This window comes from Nothoprocta perdicaria, unplaced genomic scaffold, assembly GCF_003342845.1.
Source record: "Nothoprocta perdicaria isolate Ctin4 unplaced genomic scaffold, notPer1 scaffold_41, whole genome shotgun sequence".
Taxonomy (NCBI): domain Eukaryota; kingdom Metazoa; phylum Chordata; class Aves; order Tinamiformes; family Tinamidae; genus Nothoprocta; species Nothoprocta perdicaria.
In genome coordinates this window covers 4,820,123-4,845,299 of record NW_020455655.1, presented here as the reverse complement: position 1 = coordinate 4,845,299, position 25,177 = coordinate 4,820,123, and the positions used below count along the sequence as shown (strand labels likewise).

Below are 25,177 nucleotides of genomic sequence, written 5' to 3'. Positions count from 1 at the left end.
TTTTTTTTTTTTTTTTTTTTTTAAATCCATATAGGATATTCAAGGTAATCCAAAAGGAAAGCTCAGGTTGAAAGAGTAACAGACAAAAGGCAGAAAGAAGGGGGAAATCTGCAGGAAAAAAAGTAAGGCTGGGGAGAATTGGAGGATTTCAGAGTCATGTTAACTCTCCAGAGACAGGCTGACAGAGCCTAGGACAAGTTTCCACCGTCTGGTTATTACTTTGGGTAGAAAGCAAATAGTGTAGACATATGAAAGTTAAAGAAATATCCAGAGAGGAAAATTCTTCCATCTCCCTCTGAAATAAAAGAATAGTTTTTCTCAGCGAAAGGGAAGTATCAAATAAAAAAGAAAACTATTAAACACTGTCTTTTACTAACAGTGGCTTTGGCTTCTGGCTTTCAGAGAGCTCAGATTTATTTTGAGTTAAAACACTAGTAGATTTTATGCATGAAAAAATGTGCATCAGAACAAGAATTCAAAGTCTTGAATATATTATATATATATGTTTGAATATATCGTCATATTTAGTATGACAAGAGCTGAAAAGACACTAGACAAACTAGTCAGAAGGCTGAGTAGAAACAGTGACAAATTAGATTTAACCAACAAAACCAATGCTGCCTATAGCAAGACTACTTTTCTCTACCACTTATTCATTGCCTCCTTCAGGGCACGGAGATGTTGAGATGATTAAATTGTAGTTTCTAGATCCAGCTTCCTACTACCTCAAAGAGTTGCCTGTGGTTTATTCAAGTGCAAATAAACATCAGTATTTAAAGTGAAAATATATGCCTTTGATATCATTATCCAGGTAGGTGACCTATGTTATTAAAAAGTTATGGTGTAAAAGCACCTTGTCCTGCTTGAAAGGGACACAGCACAAAGTAGCAGCAGTGCAAGTGAAACACAGCAAGAGAAAACCTATGATAGAAATCGAGATGCACTCACATCTAAAATACAGAAACTAGCTGAGCTAATAGTTTAAAGTAAACTTAAAACAAACAAACAAGCAAGCAAAAAAACCAGAAGTTTTCTTCATGTCTTCACTGGTTCACATTTTACTAGAAGTCTAGGTTAAAGATATTTCAGTACAAAATGACAACTACACACGTTTGTTTAGGACTGCGAGCAGGGATAATTTGCTCAAACGCATARTATTACTTAATACTGACAAGGATTTATATTTTGTAACTACCTTTTTGTACATCAGGTGATCACCTTTGCTTGGAACCTGAAAAGCTTAATTCATTTGACAGAAACTGACCTGTTTCTAACCAGAACRGATAAAAAGGGTAGCCAGCTGATTAAAACCACAGATTTCTTTTCAAACATACCATTATCTGATGAAAGAGCATCATCAGTGCCATGACAAATGTATTTTCCATACATAACATTAGAGAAATTAAAACCTGTCATGATTACAGTTTCGTTTACGCTTTGGTAATTGCTCATATTCATAAAGATTTATGGTGTCTCTTTGTTTCTGAAATGCTATACATGCAACATATTCAAACATATTTGTGTAGCTCTGATGTCAGTACCACTACCTCACCCCATACTGGTCATATGGAAGCTCCACGCTGGAAAAAAAAAACAGTCAAGATAATGACTAGCACTGAACAACAACAAATCAAACCGAATTGACAGAACAAGCTTAAAGAAATTTATTCTGTTCAGAAATATTTCAGAACTMAGTACTGACACATTTGTGTAGTAAGGTGTTTTGGAGTAGTAAATGGACAGATATACCAATATAATCATTTAATATTGATCCTGGCTTACTCCCCTGCCCTGGATTGTTCAGCTATCTGACCCTCTTGACACACACGCATGTGTTTGCTACACACTCTCTTACTAAAATTATTTTTCTGTGTACTAATGATGTGGGGAAGTTTGTAGTCTGAAACATCTGCAGAGACCATAGCTAGCCACATCAACTGAACAAAGTTTTATATGTGCATATGCAAATAGTAAMTTGGAAATCTGAATGTATCCATGCACTTGGCAACTGAAATGTTAATTCCTGGGCAATCTAAAACACACAGAACAGACTGAATTTCAAATATAAGATTCCTATGGAACATCAGCACATACAATCACTAATTTGGATATACTAAGTTATTTCCCACTTAAAGCCTGTGCTTGGAGTGATTATTTTGCATGTGTTTCTGAAACAACACTGCAGGCTCATAGCTTGAATCTTAGAAAACTCATGGCCCCATGAAACAGAAGAAATGAAATTCTGTTGGAATAGCTCTCTTAAATTTTAAAAAGATGTATAGTAAACTAGTTCTGCAAAGGGAATTCTCCAGTTTATTCAATTCAGAAGTAGGAAAACAATCCTAATATCACTTTGTATAAAGGGATAAATGATTCAGTTATATAATCTAGATTCAGATCCTTGTTAAATCAGGCAACTCACACCTCTGTTGAGAGCTGAGTCTTAGAAACAAATTCCTCAAACTATAAACACTTGCTGGCTCCCTCAGTCATTTACTCTGGCGCCCTGGTGTCCAAACCCATCACTGAACAGAGGTTTCCCAATTCATTATACAGTTCTCCATAGCTGTACAAACAAACAGGATATTCTTACATATGAAATTCTGACAACTTGGAGCACAAAGTCAAAATAATCGGTTCATCTATCATAGATCCTCATTTATAAGCAGATATAAGCAGATACAAAAGTAYTGTGAGATTTTCAATTAATCGAGGCAAGCTGGATGAAATTCATTGCAAGCACAGGACATGCCATGAAGCTATGCCATGATGGGTCACTTTCTAAACAAAACTGACACGCTACTTTTCACAACAGGGTACTATTGGATTAAAAAAAAAACGTGGATATACAAAGCTATCCAGTTCTTGGAAAACTGGTACTTAAGGCTTCCACTGCTTCTATTTTACATAGGTGAAATAAGTAACTTTTAGCATTCTCATGCTCCTAATTAAAATATAAATTTCTTACAGTACTAGTCAGGTAATAGATACATTTATTTATTTCTACAGACAACTGCTCTCTATTTAGACATGGGTGTACTCGATTTCATGGAATAAAAGATCTTCTGATAAAAAAGACTTAAAAAAACAATCAAACCCAAATGTACACTCACAAAGAAGATGTGGGAGATAAGGCAACTATTATCAGGGACCCAAACCCACAAGCTCTTTGATTTTCAAAGGCTGCCCAGGGGCAAGGCCTACTCCGCAGGCCCAGACTGTTAGACAAGGACAGGTTGTGGGGCTGCTCTGACCCTCTGAATTCTGATCCCAGATATGTCCTTAGTAAGACACCTGTAAGTAATAATTAGCAGCTAATAAATGTGAAGTCCCAAGTGCAAAAGTCACCTCACTGTGGGATGGAGAGGGGGATGTTCAACAGAGAGAGCTGCCTACACCTCAAACCCTCTTCCCAGGCTATTTCCAGCGCTTTTCCACTAAGCAGCCTCACAGTATGTGGCTGCTGCTGGGCTGGCAGCTTCTACAGGCAGCACCAGCATGAAACAGTTCCCATTCTCCTTACCCTGCTGCTGCTGCCCACGGGCAGGGTTCAGCAGCAGCATTGCGCGTGGACAAGTCCAGGCAGTTCCCACTCTGGTGCCGTTTGGGAAAACTCAGGCACCAGCAGTCACTGAAGATGCCTCCATGTGGACCCTGAGGAATCCACATCACTTAACTCCTCTTTCCAGACTATCTAGAAATTCAATTTTCATTTACATTAAAGCTCAGATGCTACGATAATAAATGATTACTATTTGCTGTCAAAACAGATACAGAATGTTTTATTATTTCTCTTTTTCAAAAAGTTAAATATTTTAACTTTTCAACATTGTAATCTAAGTGATCAAAAGCAAAGTTCGAGGCACTTCAGCCAGAACAAACATGACTTTATTTAAAATCATTTAATGCTACTCTATTTTAGAATACCATCAAAGCTTATCTTCCATTAGTGAACTAAAGACATTTTTAAGATCACAATAAACACCTGAAACTAGTCAGGTTGAAAGAGCCTATCCCCAGAAACACAGAAAAAAAAATAAAGCTCCTCAAAAGGCAATTTAAAAGCTTAAGTAAAATTAAGAGAAAAGTAGCAAACCTTCATAAGGAAACTATAAACCATTCAAAGAAGTTTACCCCAAAAACTACAGCTGTGGAAATGTCACGTTACCATATAAAGTCACAAATCCCACAGTGTGTTACATCTCTGACCTAAGACATGCCATATTTTTTGTCTTCAGTGTTTTGTGCTCTGATATGTTGTTACTGATTCAAAAACAATGTGATGAATCACTTTGTCTTTTCAAATTCCCATAAATTTAAGCATAAATATATCATAAGGCAAATTTGAATTTTTTTTTTTTTGAACTGTATACCATGTTATATTACTCAGTAAGCAACACAGATTATTTAGCCTGCCTGTTGGAACCACACACAGCAAAGGGCAGCAACTAAAGCAAGGGACTAAATACACTGAAGCAAAAATACAGTTAAGAAAATGGGTTCAGTATCCAGCACTAAAAAAAAAAAAGTCTACCTAGTCCAAACAATATATTGATGATTATTCCTTTAACTCAAAAACAACTCGAATGTATTGAGCTTTTCAGCTATTTAGATTTTCATAAAACACTGATTGGGTAGGAAGCTAATACAGACAAGGCAATTTCAAGTAACCACAACAATTCATAGGTAAATGCTATATGCTCACAACATGTAATCAATCATATATATTATAGTTATACACACACCTATATATATACACACACACACACACCTGATTAATTCTAGATTACTAAGCACCAGCTAAAAGGTATTTTTTACTGAGTGATAGCATAGCAGTTAGCAATAAAAATTTTATCCAAACTGAAGACAAAGGTTTCAGTTTTCTTTGTTTCATTCATTGTTCTCCCCCAGCTTCGGCGACAATGTTGAGAAAGGCTGCCCTCCTGCGTCCACCGAGCTGCGCTGAGCGCGCAGAGCCCGTGCAGCTGGAATCGCTTCAAGCCGGCTACTTGCTATAATCGTATTACTGATTCAGAGAGTGAAATTAGCCCACCAAATGTTTGCACAAAAATAAAAGGCTGGTGCAACAGCAGGGCTGTTCCTAGGGCTTTCACAGAAGGTGGTGATGCTTGCTAGTTGGCATCGGTCCTAGAAAGACATTCTGGGCCTTGAAAATGGCATCGCTGTTTGCAGCTGCGCTCTACTCTTAACAGAGGCTGCTTATTAAAAGCTCCTAAATTGTACGATGAAGTCCTAAAGGAATAAAATGCTTGTCAGACACCTTTAATGAGGTTAGCTATAGTGATTTTATACCAGATCTTCATGCTAACTGCAACTGTACTGCACCTATCTTTAGAAAGATGCAAAGTAATCCAGAAGGACAAAACTATTATCACCTGGAGCTTCCAATATCATATGATTTACATTTCAAGAATCTTTTAAGTGCTTCAAAAATAATTAAAGCTTGACAGAAAACTGTATGGGAAAATAAGCATTACAGAAATAGAAAAGTTAAAGTATATAGAGGTCAGTTATATCGGAAGGCAGTCCACAGTGCACTGACAAGAGGAATTACTTCCATCTTTCTCCTTCTATTAACATCGTTTAATAAATTAAAAAAATAAATTCCCTCAGTTTGATAGAGCAGTTGAGATCCACATTGTTAACTGCATATGAAAATATTCAGAAAATCACCTAGTCTCCTATGAGCATTAAACTGAAGTACTATAAATGTAACAGCGCGCAAAAATCTTTTATTCAACAAGATAAAAGCACTTCAATGATCATATAGGCAGTTCTAAGCAAAAATACAACTTGTGATTGTTAAACATCAGCTATTGCTGTGATCCTCTTGGATAAAAAGCAATAAACTTCAAGTTTATGGCACATGTCATTCTGAACATGTTCACATAGGCAACATGCATTTACTAAGGTTTTATTCTACTGAATAAAAAGTGTCACTTTATGATCCTTCAATTACTAATTCCAGAACAATCTCCATCAACAACATCAGAAACATTCCTTTATGTGGAAACTTAGCAGTCAATGGACATTCTTTTAAGTACTGCCGACATAATTTTCAAAAGCATATTCACTTTTTTTTTCTGTCAGTCCTTAGCTTTAGTTACTCAAAAATAAGAATTTGGAATATCAACACTGGAACCCTAGGCCCCTCATCTGTACCTAATACGATCACTGAAAACACTGCTATATTCTACCTGTTTAAAATACTTTTTCGCACCAGCTCCAACAATTGCTTCTGTTACTAAAACATTAACTTTCTTTTTCTTTTGGATAGAAGTAACAACAACAACAAAAATCTCCCTTCAATTAAACAGCAGCAACAAGAAAAATAAATTCCATGCCAAACGTTTTTAACAAAAGTAGGAAAAACAGGAAGCTACCATGTGCATCTGGAGGGCATCTGCTTGCTCAATCGCAACTTGTGAGCCCCATTTATTCTGTCCTYATATATTACCTTCTAATTTTTCCTTTGTCACTTTGAGGATCACCCACTAAGTTCTTTTTATGTTTCTCAGCCACAAAAATATGAAAACAAGTGTTACCAAATGATGCTTTTCTGTACTTGTACTTTTCCCTTGCTTGTTTTTTAAAAGAAAAATATAGCAATATAATCTTACACAGGAACAAGCAAATCAGCCTTCCCCACTTCCTCTAGCTTCCGCCAGGAGAGACTTATTAATGCTGCAAAATACTTACTTGTGTGATAGAGGCAGTCTTAACTTAGATAAAATATTCTTAACAAAGGAATACAACTGAAAACATTTACAAATTGTCTATAATAATTTCCTCTGTGGAACTTTTTTTTTTTTTTTTTTTTTTTTTTTTTTTTCAGTCAGCATTGTTTCCCCTATTGGCACAGAAGCAGTGTTTTTTTCCATTCATGAAATACTACCTTCACATAGCTTCATACACAAAAAATCAGAAAGCAAGTGTTATTGCTCGTTTTCTTATTTGTGTACCTGCACTGTTAGTCTTKGACAGTTTGCTAAACAATACCCCCATCTGACTTGGCAAACAGAAGAGCTCACACAGAATGCCTACAAGATCCAAATTAAATGAGTTAAGCTTTCATAGCTGACATTTAGTTTTCCTTTTTTTGAGGGACTCTAAGCTCTAATAAAATACACYGAAATCATTAAACTACAGATCAATGAATTCACATCAGTGGTTCACTTCTCAAAAACAGCACATCTGGGGAATATCCTGGCGTGGTAGCAAGGAGCTGCAGTACCACGGACTGTAGMCGAACAGGATGGGAGTGCCCAGGCAAGAACCCGAGTTCCTCCAATATTCCAACCAGATGGGGCATCTAGAGGCAAGGCTATGTMAAGCTCCCCACCTCTGTTACATTTTGTTGTAGCCAAGTAGGACACTCAAATCTTTCAGAATTGGGGCAGAGTAGCTTACTTTTTGCAAGAGGCAAAATTRGCAGGCCAGTGACAATCACAGTATCACCGAAAAACATGAAATAGGCAGAAAGCCTTTATGTTTAAAKGTTTAAGCACCATTTCTCCTCTTCAACACAACAACTAAGGACAATATTTTCAAAATAATGCATAGATTCATGTGAGCCTCTAGGTCCATGAGACAACAATTTCTTACCAGTTGGGTATTTTCATGGTTTCAAAAGTTGAGCATAAAACAGTAATGTTACTAATTTTTGAGAYAGAGATTAGATGACCATACAGAATTGTCATATTTGGCATTAAGAGAACACAGAATATTGCTACACCTGGAATGTCAGCATTATTCTTCTACATCTAGGTAGAATTTACTAATATGGTAACATTGCTTCCAACAAGACCATACAACGTCAGCACAACCAGAAGACCAGCAAAGCCAGTACAGACATCCATATGGCCCTCATTGAGAGCAGAAGGATGCACAGGAGGTGAGCTCTGCTACAAGGATGAGTAGGTGGACACTTTCGCAAGACAAGACACTTGGTCCCAGGACTCCCAGAGCTGAAGACCACAGAKAGGTTCAAACCCAGACCTTTTGCCTGGTACCCAGCTGCTCGGAACACAGTGCAGAGAAATAAGCCATCTCCTGCATCTGCCTATGAATGGCTGTAGGCCTGGGGAAAGTGCCAATCCTCCTCTTCTAGAGGGGCTGACCACGCTTGCATGGTGTCAGTTGTAGTCATCATCTTTTCCAGTAATTGGCAAGTCAGCACAACGTGTTTACAACCAGGATTTGAAGTGAACTCCGTTGAACTTCTGGAACCAAAAGCAAAACACTCCATCTCCTACAACTACATTGCTTTGGTCAAACTTTTTTCTTTTACGKGTTGTTTTTTAAATGATTCGTCATGCAACTGAATCACCTCAAATACCTGCGTAACCTGTATTTCAGTTAAGATAAGGTTGGTGATGTATTTTTTGAAGCACTTTCTCAACCTTAAAAACAGATGTTTTATAAAACCAGGTTGAGCTGAGCTCGGACGAAAACACTGCCATATATTAACCCAAGGATTAAACTTTAACTGCTAGCATATATCTACATCACATCTGATGCACAATTTCAGTGCAGTGTTTCAGTGTTCAATCTAAAAGAAATAGTCCATTCTGTTTCCTATATGGATTATGCTCAAATTATCAAGTTATTCTCAAAGACTCAAAGTCTCTACGACTTTCCATGGCAGTGTACTGTATTCTGCTGGTTTCAGCAGACAACTTGCTGCTTCATGTACTGGCATGAACTTTATGATGCCATACACGATACTCAGAACCTGGTTCTATGAGGAACCGTTCAGTCTGATACTTACACTAGAGACTTCAGCTCTGCGGTCAACCCAATAATTTCAGTCTTTCATTTGAAATCCCTAAAAATGCAGGAATGACGACTTGATATTCAGCTGAAATACAATTAACCATCTACAGGTTCTTAAAAACAATGCTGACTACATGAAGTATGTGAGTGCCATATCAAGCAAAAATTGTTACCTGGAAGACCATATTGACTCAGCGTTAAAACTTCACAAAGTTTATTAGCTAATCATATTTTTTCTTTAAAACATTATTTGCATACGGTTTAAAATGGAAATAATCTAATACAACCCACATATTTACCTCAAGCAAAGAGTTTTGCTAAAATTGCAGTTTGCATAACTATTAGTAGCTTGCATATGCTAATCTGTTCCAACTCTAACATGTGTTTTAAAGGTCATTGYTTTCCTGTACTTACATTATCGAAGTCATTACAAAAAACATGAAGCTTCACAAAATTTTGGAATATGTTTATCAATATTTAACTRTACTCACACAACTGATAGAGTGCACTGAAAAGTGTGCTGCTATTTTCCACTTGACTTCATGCTTAAAACAAAAGTGTTTTCAGTTGAACAGCGGCAGTGATGGAATTAAGCRGCTGAAACACTGCAGCTTTGGTCATTTTATGGAAATTCCACAAGTCATTTCCTTTGCTAAACCTCTTCCATAGRAATCAGACAGATGATACTGATAGCGCTACTTTCATCAGCCTCCTGAGTTCTCTARAAGAAGTTCAAGTAAAAAAATCTCTAACAACTATAGCAGAAAAGTAGGAAAATCCGGAGGCAATCTTAGGGAAATACGACACAGGAATGCAACAGAGCAAATCTGTTCTTAGAATATTTTATAAATTAAGATATCTTGAGCTTTCCTACCATCTAGGTAAGAGAACTATTACCCATCTTCATATTTAGGGAAGAAGGTAACTGAAGAAAGAAAAAAAAAGAATCATATTGAGCTAATCACTTAGGGAGTTATAGACCTGTTTTTTGACTAAATCCTGTGAAATTCTAACCACTTGAATGGAACCCAACACTGAGTTTAACTATCAAGCAGCTCATTTTCAACACATTAACCTATTCACCTCATTTAGGTGATACCATATACATTCCAAGTCCCAGAGCTTAATGAACAGACTAGAACAGATACACTGTTCCTATGTCTGCCTTTCACTGAACAAAAGAGTAACTTGAGAGCACTTTTCGTTCATGAGTTAAGGAACCATTTGAGACCTAAGAACTGAAAGGACAGAATCAAAGGACCTGCGAATAAAGATCCATACCTTCAGTCATCCAAAAGATTACTTAATGATCATAAGAACATTCAGGAGTAGTTTGTTAACAGAACAAGTATGTACATTAAACTTCTTACGAAAAGAAGTTTAGATTCATAAGAGATGAAGAGATTTGAAGCAAAGTTCTTCAATATGGATCTTATTTCTTCTGGAAAACATTTTATATCTGCAGCTGATATTGCTTCACAGGGAAAATTACAAGTAAAATGGCATATAAATACATCATTACCATTGATAAAATCAGTCATAGCTGTAGTTGCTTGTGGTCTCTGTTCACAACAGAGATTTATCTCTGAAGATATGAACTTCCAGGGAGGATGCCTGCTTGCTTCCCTTCTGTTTCTTACTCTGCAAAACTAAACCAATTTTTTAAGTAGTTTTGTATATTTGCAGTATTCGATCTATTATGTCATGGTGGTAAAACATTGCCTTGCTCTAAGTAATTTTCCTCAATCAAATATTTCAGTAATTATTTCACATCACCTCTAATTCAAGATAGAGCTGCGACTTTGGGGGCAGGGGGGTGTTCTTTGCTTTTTATTATCTAGAATGATCATGTTGTAATATAAAAGTCAGATTACGGTGGAACAATAAGGAAAGATGATTAAACTTCTGTTAAAAAACAATAAAACCAAGGAAAAGAAAATCCTGCCTGAAGTGACTGGCCAGGTCAGGGTATTCAAATAATGTCCTTTAACAGAAGTCTAATTAATCTGTAAAATGTACAAAGAAATAAGTATTCCCTAATTGTAATGCCTTCGCAATTTTCAAACTTTCATACTGTATTCTTTACTTAAAAGCAACAAGTGCCGCCAAATATCCACAAAACTGAAATATTCAAAATAAGCTCTGGCCTATTTTAGTTGCCTATCTGTTGTGGTACTAACAAATTTCCCAGCATTTATGTAAACGCAGAGACATAAAAAAGGGAACTTGCCCATGAGGAATTGTCACCTCTTGGACTTTTCCTATTCCATAGGAGAGGAAGTAACTAGTCCTCCTCCTGGACAGGAAATATCTGTCCATCACTGACAAGTATCAGCTGCCTGACACAGTTTCCCCAGCTCCTGAAGAGCAAGGTACCTTAGAAACAGGGAGAAGGGCTCCCGGACAAGAGAAGCAACTTTGACCTGGCATTGCTGATAGATCTCCCATCTTTCTTTGCTTTCTCAGGCCACCATTTGGGGCTTTACAAAAACAGAGAGAGGGTATCAAAAAGAGTGTATTGAAAACAAGACAGTCATAACGCTTTGTCTGGAGTATGTTCAAGAAAATGTGTGATGTCTGTAGAAGATAGGAAGACAACCTTACAGATCTGCAATGAGCCAGACCTCAACACTCCAATGAATCATCTAACCTGTTTACGATAGCACTAAACTAGTCTCTATCCCTTCACTAGCAATGAAACATCTTTACAACAATCCTCTGAGAAGAGATGAGACACCAAAAGCTTCTGAGGATGCTTTCTGCAGAGGAACATTTAGAAAGCTATTCCTTAAAAAGAAGTAGGCAGGTCAAAGGGATCTCTGATGCTGATGTAAAAATGATACAACATAAACAAAAGAAATGAGAAGAAACTATCAAAATTAGCACAAAACTACCCAGACTTTTTTTTTTTTTTTTTTTTTTTTTGGTAAAGAAAAATAATAACCCAAAGGCAATACAGGATTTTAAAAATAGCTAAACAGGTTATAAAACTTTCATTAGAAATCTACACTGCCCATTCAGTGGCAATCCCTTCACTTTGCTTCCAACTCCTAAAGCAGTACATCAAAACACATGATTTATTTTCGTAACTGCACTGAACATTTCTCTTAATTAATCTTCAAGATATTTTTCATAGCCCATTTCAATTTCCAGCATGTTTTTTAGTCAGCAGTTTCAACTAAATATATTTGAAACCAAAGGGCACATAGCTAGTTTATTACAAGCCTTATCTGCTGCACCATTACCCAGATTCTCCTCCCCCAAGGCGCCTGCTCATTCAGAGCAGATCCAAGCAGAACTCCATAGTACCAGTTACCAAGAGTACTTCKGTGTGCTGGCACAGGGCCCTAACAGAAGGGAAGGAAAAACAGTCAGAAAAATAAGACACTGCTCACATTGCTCAGAAGATGTTTGGTTTGTCTCCTTCATCACTCCCAGAGTGGACAAATCAATAGTKCTTGTAAATAAATTCTATAAATCGGATGTTTTTTTCAGAGAAGGGAATCTTACTTTTCTCTTAGACTAGTCTGACAAATAAGTTTTAAAGATTTATTAGGAGGACTTTATTATCTTTGATCCCTAAGAATGTTTCCACTTGTTCATTTTAGATTTAAGTCATATCTCACCTCCTACTCAAGGTCTGTAAGAAAATATATAGCAGTCACATAGTTTGCAAAGAAGTAAAACTGTAAATTATAAACAGCTACTCCGTGGAAGGCAGGAYTGTGGTTGTGCCGTAGTAACAGAAATGGACATCCTGCTCAAGAGCTTTTTGACAAATAGTTTTGACAAAATATTTTGGCTGCAAGCTTGCAATACAAATCAAGAAAAAGTAAAGTGGAATCTTGCTCAGCTGGCAGGAACTTGGGATAATACCAGGAAATAACTTGCTACAACTTTCTAAAATGGTATTTTATGGAAATATTAATGGAATGCAAGGACCAAGGGAAGAACTCTTGCTATCTTCCCTAATGCAACCTAGATATCAAGCCATTTCTTTAATTGTTCCCCCTTAGAATAAACCAGAATAAACAGTACAAAGGCTGCTCATTAAAGCCTAGGAGAGATGCTGTCTGTAAGAATCCATCTATAAATAATAGGGGAATTTTTTTTTTTAAATTACCGTGAGTTTTAAAACTGCAAACAGGCAGTCATGACTAATTTTGTATCCCATCTGGCAATAATTTAATTACACAGAGTAAAACTATTAAGCTTTCAGAAAAGCTTACTTAATTTACTAGATAATCTACAATAATTTCCTTATACGGCTAGAGAGAAAGTGCTGCTGCATGCTTTGAAGCGCAAAGATAAATGGCTTTTGAAGCACAAGTCACTGTTAGTAACTGGACTAATAAAAGCCTTGCATCACCAGTTACTACAGAATGCTTTATATGAAGGTATTGCATTTTCTCCTGCATGGGGTTTATCAAGTCAAAAACACCAGAAAAGGTCTTCCTTAAAGCATGTTTCAGGGAGATGACAAAAAAAAAAAAAGGGCTTTCAGTCCAGAAAACGCTCAATACTGATGCCAGATTTAAAAAAACAGAAGAAAGAAGGGAAACAAACTCGAGCTTGTGTGCTCCAGGTTAAAAAACAAAAACATGTCTGTCAACATATCTTCATATGTTTATGACGATACCAGAGAATGGTGTACTAAAAAGGTGAAATACCACACATAGTTTGGCTAAAAGTTCTGCATGCCAAATCTAAGCTTGAAATTTTAATGACTTCCTTTAAATATGACCAGTGTCACTATTCAGAATTCTTTTTTTTATAACTCAACAAATACATTTTCTAGGCTTTACTATGCAGTGAACATCATTCAACTTTTTGGTAGGCTAATTGTCTCCAAACACTTCTTGAAGCTTGGCTCTACACAGAAATTTGATTCAAAAATCCTAGGCTAATAATTGAGCTAGAATCTCTAAATGCCCAAGCTCAGCTTTCCTCTGCAACATACATGAAATACATGAGTCATTCTAGATCTACCATTGCTACTCTTCTTAAATCTTGTCAGTTTACAAAAATATCAGGAATCCAATTACCATTAGAAAAAACAAAAACCCACAATGACATACTTGCTATCAGTAGTCACTGTATTTACTGGAAAATTTCAGMACAAACTCGTCCTTTTTGGCTTAAATTGCCCTAGTGTAAACCTTAGAGTTACATTAGTCCCAATTCTAAATCTAAATGTAACCAAGATTAGGAACTGATTATCTGCAGAACACAGCAAGAACTGTTTCCAAAGCAACATTCCACGTCAGCCAAAATTGCAGGTCATTCTATGTTTTTTGGTATGTTTGTTTGCCCCAAATTGTAACTTTTTTTTTTTTGCGAGATGTTTAAATGTTTCTTTAACACTTCAGAAAATACAGACCAAGACATACAGTGACTATTTTATATTTCCAAGAAATGTCCCAACTTTCAGAAGATTAATTGAATTTCCCACAATTTACGAGGAAAGAACAAATAACTGCTTCTAGAAATGTTTATGTACAAAGTATCACAAAATCTGGTTATTTCTTATTATTTATTTACTTCTAATGAAAATATTCTCACTTGTACTTATAGATGCTATTCCTGAAGAACCATTTCACCTAACAATCAAATGGACATTTTTCTCAAGTTTCTTTCAAGTATTATAATACTGTGAATTCTGCAGTCTCCATGAAGCCTGGGACCATGAATTTGCTTTTACTGCCTAAAACAATTTCCACATGTAAGAAACTTGGAATATTTTTTGCATGAATTTTAAATGACAGATACATATCAAGGGAACACATTTATTCAACTTTCTAGGAACCAGAGCACAGATATGAAAGAATCTTCGCTTTTGCTGCAGTTGAAACATTTTTTTGCCACAAAATGAAGACTAACAAAAAGAACCAAGAACTTTTGAAGTTTACGCGTTCTAAATGACTAATGTTACTTTKTATGTTCAAGAAAAAAAACAAACRGCAACAAATGTCATTAACTCTATTACTATTWGTGCAAAGCAGGTCCAACTCTGGTATAACTTAATGTTTAGGATGACTTAACTTTCAGAAGAATGTGGAAAAGTTCAGTTTGCCACAGACTTATTAAAAGAAATAACTTCTACCACCAGAACTCTAGTAGACTCATTAATAATACAGAATTATCCGCATACTAGAAAAGTAAGAGTACAGAGATTCCACTGTTAGGAAAACATTTTTAATCCTGGTATTTTATGAAATCTTAGAACTTACTGCTGCCTTTGTCAATTCCTGCTGGTGATGCTTACCTGGTAATACTCCAAATGAAAGATAACAGTAAAGAAAGATAAGCGTAAATGAGACAGTAATCCCTAATTTTCTCCTACTCATTAGTTCTTCCCYCTTCACGATCCAAAGGTCACAGTTTAATTAGTTTTTTTTTTCTCCACATGTAGCATACCTGAAAATATTCACATATTTAAGCTATGTTTTCTTATCATTAATCCTATCAAAATGACTCCGTTATACTCTGGATGATGGAGTATTTCAAGGAAATTAAATATTAGTTAAATCTTACCTAGAACATTTCCTGCAGGTACTTCTTCAAGGTCTTCAAGTTCTCTTCCCATGAGCAAATAGAGATTCTCCAACGTACAAGTAGTCATATGAGGTACTAATGGCAGATCATCTGTTGCAGAACAGTCGGGTGGCAACTAAGCAGAGTAAGACAAGGGCATTGGACGTTTATCAGGAAAGGTCAGACTTTCCTAATATAAATGAAACTGCTTATGGTTTCAGTGATGTTACTCAGAACCAAATAAACAGCAATAATAAGAACTGCTGGAAAAATAAGAAACCRAATTTTTGTTCAATATAAAATGATCGGGCACATCTTACCTACATATTTACCTACTTGAGATTCATCATTTTTTCCCGCTTCTTTTGGGAGTTTCAAGCTCAGAAAGAATAACAATGTTGAGAGGTTTAAGAGGTGGTTSTGTGAACTAAGTTGTTAATGAGTTGTTCATCTTCACGGAAGTAAAAATAACTGCTTTTAATAGCATACTAAGGGTGACGTGCAAAGAGGCACAGGGCACAATTTTTTACATCCTGTGTAATAAAGGTAAAATCATGCATGCACATGTAGAATTGTTGTGAACATGCTGAATCATCTTCAGTAATTACACTAAGTGCACACTTTTTAGACCAGGAATCACAGATGGCCAGTGCCCATTAAAATAGACCTAAGGTAGTAAAGTCAGGAAGCAGAAAAAAAAATGAAAGTTTCATCAAAATTAAGACCACCGTTATCCCTTAATACAATGCCTGATGGTTTCTGCCCACTCAGTAATTCAGCATAAATTAACACATTTCAGAAAATCCATTGCAGTAAACTTTGTAATACCTAATAAGAAATGCAGAGCTACCAAGTTTGAAACTTCTTGCCATGCAGCATACATAAAATCCCCCAAACCTCCCTGACAGATGCTGACCAGATCAGAGTACATATTTATTCACCCTATGCTGATATTTATCCTTAGCAGAACCCCGGTCCCCATGAACGTGTTTCACTCTGCCATTATGAATTAGTTATTTTCACTGCAAAATATTGGGTTCTGCAAATAGCTGAAAGTCATATCTAAGTTTTGAAGGATGTCATGTGTGCTTACATACACTTTGGCACTTTAGGTCTGTCTTTTGATAAAAATCTACATAAGGTTTTAAATTAYCTATTTTTAATCCGAGTGAAAATTAGTTGAAATGCACACATTTAACTAACACATTTCACAGAACAGGAGAAAATAGATTATCTGTTGCCAAACTKGATATTCTATTAAAAGATCTGTTCCTATTAATAAGAAAGATTGCAAAAACTTGAGATCTTCAGACAGAAAGAAGCCATAAGCAAGGACTGCTCCTTCTTTAAAATAATTTTTAAAATAAATGAAAAGTCTTTTAAAATTAATTTCCTAAACTCCTTTGATGCTTTAGGAATTTTTTAATTGAACTTCTTTATGAGTGAACAGCACGTAAAAAAATTAAGTCATTGGGGTTTCAAAAGAATCTTAAGTTATCAAAACATTTCACTGTCACCTCTTACCTTATGCAAAGCMTCAGCAGGATCAAATTTTGGTCCTAAAACAAAGATCTTTTGCCCTCTTTGCACCACGCCACTGAACACTCTAGCAAAAGCAATGAAAGACTCCTTGTTGTCTGCTTCCTGTTTCACTGCCTTTGAGGTCACAATCTCTGTTTGACTGTTGAGCTGTTGCTCTTCACCTAGTCAAAGTTAGAAAAACATATGGAGTATGAAAACAGTCTCTTTGGCATCATCTAAAGAAAAAATTAAATACATCGTAGCCTATCATGACTGATGATGCATTAAAAGGCAGCAGGAACCCCTCCCTATAACTTTGTATGAACCTCTATCTTATACATCATTTCTGTACCCATTATTTAGATAGTTTCCTTTATATAGATATATTTTTAACAAAACAGGTATTCTGATAAAAGCTAAGAGGAATTAGTTAAATTGGCATACAGTGCAATATGCTAGACATGGGGTCAGAAGTGTCCAACAGGAAACTAAACAAACCTGAATCTTCTACATAGYACACAAAAAAAGTAGTTGTCTTCCTATATAGAACAAAAATCAAAATKCTCATAAAATTATCCCTTCCGGGTACCATCTCACTCGAGTACCATCTCACTCTCTCAGGCCATGTAAAGAAGCTGCTTTTGCATTATAGTATTCATAAGCTATCAGCTCTGTCATAAATCTCTACAGCCTATTTGTTTAGTCTCATTTATTTTCTTTTTTGGGCTAGAGCATGAATGATTCTTTCAAGGTACACAGCTTGGTAATCAGTACCTACCTTGATGACGTTTAGCTACTACTAAAGGTACTGTCTAGGGAGAAAAAATAGATAGTTGAGGATGATATACACCTTTTGCCTCACCAGTGTTCACTTCAGATGTATTTTCACTTGGGGGCTTGTCTGACAGCTCTTTTTCTTGATTTGCTGCCAATTTTTCTGCGTGCCTTCGTCTCGCAAGTTCACGCCGCTGAGCTATTTCTTCTTGAGTCAAAGGTCTAAATTGTATTTTAAAATGTTAACATTTGGAAACATCATTTTAAAAAAAATCAGAATAATTACACTATACCTTGCATAAGTAAAAGCTTATTACATAGTTTATTTTAGTGGAATTAAAATACATACAAATTTGTTCCTCTACCAAATTTAGTCTACTGTCTATTCCTATTCCTCTATTTTGTTAAATAAATCAATAGTTTCTGCCACTAACCTGTGGATTTTAACTTTTTCATTAAAGATCCAACACAGTTTTAAAAATCACTTTATTGTCATGCCCAGGATCTTAGTCTGAGCAGTACAATAACAGCTAAGACTAAATGTCCTAAGCTAACTTTTTGGATACCAAACTAGTTATAAAAAATTATCTAAGACTGCCCACCTCCCTCAATTTTACACAAATATTCTCATTTTGAATTACTTGGCATATTTTTTTCTATTCTAATGTCATTTTTAAGACAAGCATTCAAATGAAAGGAAAAGACTTTGCCATAGCAGCCTGCCCATAAAATGAATAATCTCATAAGAAAAAAAAAAAAATCAAGACAATAAATAAAAAGAAGACGAGAACAAAAAGAGAATTTCAATATTCTAATGTAATTTATATCTCACCAGTAGTGTGGCCTATCTTAAAAAAAATCTATTAAACCAAAAAAGTGAATCAAGATTTTAAAGCCAACCTGGAAGAAATATTTTACAGAATGACATGTAATCATTCTTCCAAAAGACAATATAAATGAATTGCYTCTACTTGCAACTCCTCTCAGGCATTTTAAACAGTGAGRTGAGTTAAATACATATATAWAAAAAAAAAAAAATCTAAAAACATTCCCTAAAAGTGTCTGCAATTTTAAATCTGGTCCTAAATTGTTTTATGAAGTTATGTTGTACTGTGATAGGGATCAGGCTAATTTCAGATACTGATCTTCCTTTATTGACAATCCTTTCACTGTTTCCAGTGATTTCTCATATGAAACAGCTGAACCTACAATCCTGCTATGGATATTACAGACATGTTTAATAATTCATTCCCTTTAACAACGTCAAAATTTATAATTGCTTGTGCCAGGTGCTTACATTACCAGSTATCTTCACTGCTATGGTCTAGAAAAGCCAGCATCATTGGCACATTTAGCCATAAAACACGAGATATTTTGGAATGATCAGGTGAGCATATAGTCATACAATTATTACATGTTCTCCTGTTTAGTATTTCATAGAAAGAGAATAGTCATAGTCTACTCTTCATGGTTTCCATGGTTAAAGTTTTGTAAAACTGCAAAATATCTTGAGAATAAAGTTTAAATAGTCAATATGCTGTGAATATGACAAAGTACTTAGAAAAGTATTCTTGCAGTGTTTTTGGTTTTCTGAATTATAAAAACAGAAAGGTTAGAATAACAGATAAGACAGAATTAAAGAATTAAAGCAATTTGCAGCTTACATCCCACTGGATGCCTTTGTATTCTCCCAGAAACAGAAGCCTAACTTGGACTACAGAAATTATCATGAATACTAATGTTTGTCCCTCACATTATCATATCAAGCCTATCTTTCCTAAGAAAATTACCCCAATCACAGYAGGAGTGAAGCAAAGAAAAAAATCAATTCATCAAAGCCCTAAGCATCACCAGTCAAGCAGTTTGGGTACTTTGGAATTTGTTAAGCCAGACTTCAAGCCAAGATAAGCAAGATGGAGTGTGTATTCAGAGGGATTCCCACACAGACAGTGCACAGGAGACCTTTCCTAAATGAATCCTCTCTTTTGTTCAGCAAAAGAGATAAAAATGTAAAAGTTCAAAGGAAAAGAATTTAAGTGAAAGATTTCAGGCCAGCAAAAAGAAGGGTCATATCTCAACATGAGAAAGACAAATACAACACCTATTTATACATTGCTTCAGAACACTGATAAATAATTTCAGAAATACAAATATGCTCTCATCTTAAAAGGCAGGATGATTCACATCCTCATATCACTCATTTCACATTCCCAAATCAGGAGGTAACATATCACCTAAAGGTCRAAGTTTTTGTGTGTAGACAGTGAAGACTTGGAGCGAACTGATAAGAAACCGGATTAGTTAGAGGCAGAAAACCATGAACAGATCACGTGCCTGAGGAAAACTCAGTCTCACTAKCAGAAGTCCAATAAAGTCTCACTATCAGAATACCAATGCATTTTGCATATAAAACATTCAGCAAGAGACAATTTAGAAATGCTTAATAGAATCTTTCGTTTTACTAAAATTATTTTCCGAACTTAAGGTAATCACTCTTAATAAGCTGCCTTGCTAACCTTGAATACAACCATTCAACCGAGAACAGCAAAAAATCCCATACATAAATTAACAACTATCAACAYCACCTATTAGAGACTGCCAGGGTAAAATGTCCAAGGTTTGAAGAAGAGTTTCAGAATTTTGAAACTGGAACAGACATATTACATGCCAGCGGAAAGGAAAAACAAACACACACACAAATAAAACAACAGACAAGCAAATGTGGCCACTACTTAGAAACTTGTTCTCCTCCCACCTCCCTGTCCCAACCTCTTCAACAGTCACTGTGTCAGAATTAAGAATCTGTCTCTTGAAACTTGGGGCAGTGAAGATTTTTGCTGGTTCTTTTTTATTTTATTGTAGAAGACAGTGAGGCTTAACAAAACAAAATGCAAAGCAGATGGTAGAGAAGAAAACATTTTATGAGGATTTTTTTCTTCCCAAAGGCAGTTATTCAAAGCTATTTAAGGGTTCATAATGTCAGAATAATTCCCACGGGAGACATTAATAGGCAAAGTAGAGATGAGACAGCCAGGGGTGTGATAAGTGCAGTCTATACACGATGGCACAGCGTACACAGGACATGTGCATGCATCTCAACACACTCTACCACCCAAAAGTACTTTCCAATTATGTAACGAATCACAGGAAAAGATCACAAGAAAAACAAGGGTTGTTTGCTTTTCCCCTCCATCACGTAAAGATTTAAAGGATTTTAATATATTTTGGTGTTAGATAGCTCTAATATCAAACCYTCAAGGTACTTTAAAATTCTGAATGCACATGCATAAATTACAATACATATAAGCAGAGTAAGTTATATTCTCAATTTGATAAGAAACAGATCACATTTGGGTGGGTTTTTGGCTAGCAGGCACAACCTGGACTTCCACCCTGGTTTCTGTCAACACATAATATTTCCTATAAAATCAGTCACTCCCAGTAGCTTCCTTAGATACCACATAATAATTATAACACACTGAAGCAGAATATAGTACTAGATTAACACACACAAGGTGTTAATCTGCAACAAAACCCTTTGATTTCATTTCTCACTGGTTTTACCAGCTAGAGAAACTGAATAAATTGTGGTATAATCAATCCCRAATAAATGCAAACGGACCCAGAAGCAAACACAACCCTTCCTTTGCATTCTCCTTTTCACTTCTCTCCCCATATTTTCTTCTCTCACTGCTTTTCCATCCCTAGGAAAGAATCTACAGCTTCGTGATAATGGTTGAAGGGACCATACAGGTGCACTTGATCACAGATCCAAAAGCCTGGTACTACCTGCAGCAAGTGCCTGTGAAACATATCCCATGCTGTTAAGGACATTTTTTAAGTGGCCAGGAAGAACTTGCTTTTTACCTTTTTTTTTTTTTTTAAACCATTGTTTTTACCAGTTTAACTCCCATGAGCTCACAGACACATGCTTGATTTTGAATAACTATTAATTTTTTAATAGTTAAAAAGTTAAAATAAGTTAACTTTTTAAACTATTTTTATTAAGGTTTTTAAAAATCAAGTAGTTTCCAGGAAATTTTCTGGCTAAATCCTCACGACTGTGCATCAGGATTAAGCTCTGTTTAAGTCACTGCCTGCTGTTCTGCTTAGCATCTGGCACARAAAGACTTCTGACAAGAGCATCCCTAAGGACAGCTCTCAAGTGTAGCTTGTTTGCTTTCACTTACCACAGAACATGGCCAGTGGTCTTCCTATCTCTTCTGAAGCTCAGGAATTTTTAGACTACAATTAAACTGTTCAATATCTTTGCATTGCAAAACTGTTATTTCATACTCCAACCAAGAATTAACATTTTCAAGTTTTGAACAGCAACATCCTTTGAAGATCAACCTTTAAGAACTATTTCTATTCATAAGCTAATCTGCAGCAAGTACAATTATTTCATATCTTTTCCAAAGCAACTGCAAGCACAGGGGAATTCCTAGTAGAAATAAATGTGTACACACAAAATGGACAGCTGAAAACTATCCAAATCAGCATTTACAGAGTTTTACAGGAATTGCATAGGGCTGCTGCAAAGGGATACACTATATAACTTTTTCACATTGCATTATACAGTAAAGGTCATTCATTTTGCAGCATACATAATGTAACCAAGAGATCAATATCAAGCTGTCACACATCACCTAGAAAAACACCCAGACCTAACCCTTGACTGATATATACTGACTTTTGATTTATCTTGCATCATAAATATGCAACAAAGAACACTTGAAGCAAAATACATCCAGAACTCTGTAAACTCTTCTTTCAGAAACTCAGAATTACACAGGCTAACCAATAGCAGGAGATTCAGATCTCACTCATTAATAAAGAGCATTTTTCTCAGATTGGTTCCACAGATTTCAATTGGATTCCAATGTAAACATTACAGCTCATTTCATAACAACGATACAAGCAGGGTTTTTCTTTCTTGAAGAGCACATATTGCTCCATTAATTATATAACTGGATGCCACCCCCAGAAATTAACCTGTAACCCTGACAGGCTGTTCAGATGACTAGTGACATACTCATATCTTAGGCGCTAACTATAGTTTAATATAGACTATTAGTGCGAGCAGAAGATGATGGCCTTAGATCAGAATGAAGCCACTGAAAGTCATATGGGCTTTAAACATACAGATTAATTTAGAAGATAGCAATCTGTTGCAGAAGCTGGAGCTTCATAAACACCTTCTTTTGACAAAAACAATGTTTTTTTTTTTTTTTAAGCGAAAAAGTAGGTAATACTATAGGATTTATGTTTTTTGTTTTTCTTATTCCCATAGAAGCTTTAGGAAACATCAGAAAGGAAACAGATGAAGTACACTGCAGTCTCCTGGTTTAAGACAAGCAAACAAGCTGTTCTGCAAAACCAAGTACCAACCATCCTAATGACTCCACGCAGAACTGTGTGGGAAAGTGCTGATTTCATGGTGACATCCAAAGGAAAAAAAAAAATACTGATTCAAGCTGATTGAGGAAAGAGAAATACTTTTCAGAGTATCGTAAAGAAAACTGTAAAAATATCATARTATTTATATCCCTTAAAGCAGTCATGGCATATAATTTTAACAGTTCAGGTTACTGGGTCAGTAGGTTCTTTATAACCACTTAAGAGTAACTAGAAGTAGTAGTGGATTTTATTGCACACATTTGATACAAACAGAAACATTTGATCTCCGATTTATGTTTTTCTACATTTTATATAAAATAAACCAAAAATATTGCAAATTACTTGAAAGTGATCACAATTAGATCTAATATTCATTCCTCTTTTCCACGGAATTAGATAGAGAAGGAATTCTGAAACTCATGAAAAACATTTATACTCTGTACCAAACTGTTCCAATTTAGGACTTTTTTTTTTTTTTTTTTTTTTTAAATATACCTACACATGACATTTTAGAGAACAATCCAATGAAAAACACTAATAAAAAGGGGTGGAAATAAAGGGGTTAAAAAAGGGCTTCACGAAAGTATGGGGATTTGATATCTTTTAAAACTGCACATCTGTCAAATTTGGTTAGAATTAGTAAGCAATTTCAAAGATTCAGACAGAAGAAACTATAAGACAGCAAGTATATTCACTCAGTTCTTGTTTCTTTAAGAATATCTGGCAAAAACGGAGAATCATGACCAGGTAAAAGTCATATTTCAAATCTTCCCAATGTAAGATTAAGCTGACAGCTACTTGTAACATGAGAACAGATTCCTTTTCATGATTTTCATGTTTTAATAGATGACAAATTCCCTTACTAAAACAATACAAAAACTGAAAATGARGTGATTGTATACTAAAAGTACCAAAGTCGTAATACAGTCGCCTCCTAAGCAGGCAGTTGTGGCCAACCAAGKTCTCTAAGGAGTCTGCCTTAATTAAAAATCCATCCTTCTTTATCATATACTGTACACCCTGGACTTTGAAGAGCCTTTCACTTTTTCCAAGTTCTGCTTAAACCAACATCACAAGCAGATGGCAGAAATACAGCAACTATAAAAGGTGCAAAGTCAGTTTSCATTTCTGAAGATTTTACCTTGGAAAAGGAAAGAGAAACTGCAGAATATACAAAAAGAACTATGGTTCTTCCAAAATTAGCACTCAATTCTGAGACATAAAATATTTACCAGTGCTCTTAAATTATTAAATATAAAGCCATTGCTGTAAAACACTATTATTCTACACAGTGTAGATATTCTTTATTCTTCTACATGTTCAGGCAGTCTTAGAAAGTGTCCTTGTGAACTGTCTAGTTCAAATGTTGGGTCTCACATATTTAATAGAGCCTCAACTCAATTTTGATTAAGAACAAGCTTCTCTGTTTAACTGGAAATAACACACGGTAGTCAGTATAATTCAAAACATACACTGAAGAACCACATATAAGCAAAAACATGCATATTTTGTTTCGCTGATGCATCTTTCCTTCCTCTCTATAATAAATTCCTTTCTTGAGTTCTTCAAGAACTGCTCACCTATATATTCTTATAATTAAAACATTAAGAAATATATATTTACCTTGATTTCTTCTTTTCAAGAATGGAATTCAACTGTCATTTCTAAAGTAAATTACTGACACTAGCTCATTGGCAAAATTACATGGTGCTCATAATAACTGGTTATCTCAGGGAAAGTCATGTGATTTTGTTTTAACATTGTCTGATTAGCAGCCAATTCAAAAACTTTAGTATTAAAGACAACAAGACACGCTTTTCGTATAAACCGGGAAATGAGAYACTAACTTTCAATTCACTGGATAAAAGGGGAGAAAGGCAAGATTTGAAGAAGGGCTGACGGGGTGAGGAAGGTCTCTGTAAACATAGTCCGAGTCAGAAACAGCACACAAAGCAGGACCATCACGGCTATCCTACAGTGACATCCAAGCAGGAATTCCTGCCCTGGATATATGTATGGACACAACTCAAAGTAAAATAGCACCATCTAGTGCCCAGAAAAGTCATAAATGTAATGCATTTTGTTTCCTGAAAGAAAAATTCCTCTTATAGAAAGAATTATTCAGTTCTATTTACTACATATATATATGAAA

At 35.5% G+C, this 25,177-nt stretch overlaps 1 protein-coding gene across 3 annotated transcripts in view; it reads right to left on the bottom strand.

Annotated features, from left to right (window-relative positions):
* EFL1 (elongation factor like GTPase 1) overlaps positions 1 to 25,177 on the bottom strand; it is a 68,054-nt gene that overhangs the window by 31,949 nt on the left and 10,928 nt on the right. For 2 of the 3 annotated variants that reach the window (XM_026045704.1, XM_026045706.1), the window contains exons 12-14: positions 17,702 to 17,847; positions 16,855 to 17,033; positions 15,331 to 15,466 (exon numbers count right to left, since the gene is read on the bottom strand). In XM_026045704.1, the coding sequence (XP_025901489.1) occupies positions 15,331 to 15,466; positions 16,855 to 17,033; positions 17,702 to 17,847 (461 nt within the window). The remainder of the gene's footprint in view (positions 1 to 15,330; positions 15,467 to 16,854; positions 17,034 to 17,701; positions 17,848 to 25,177) is intronic. The other variant, XM_026045705.1, reaches the window with a different exon arrangement.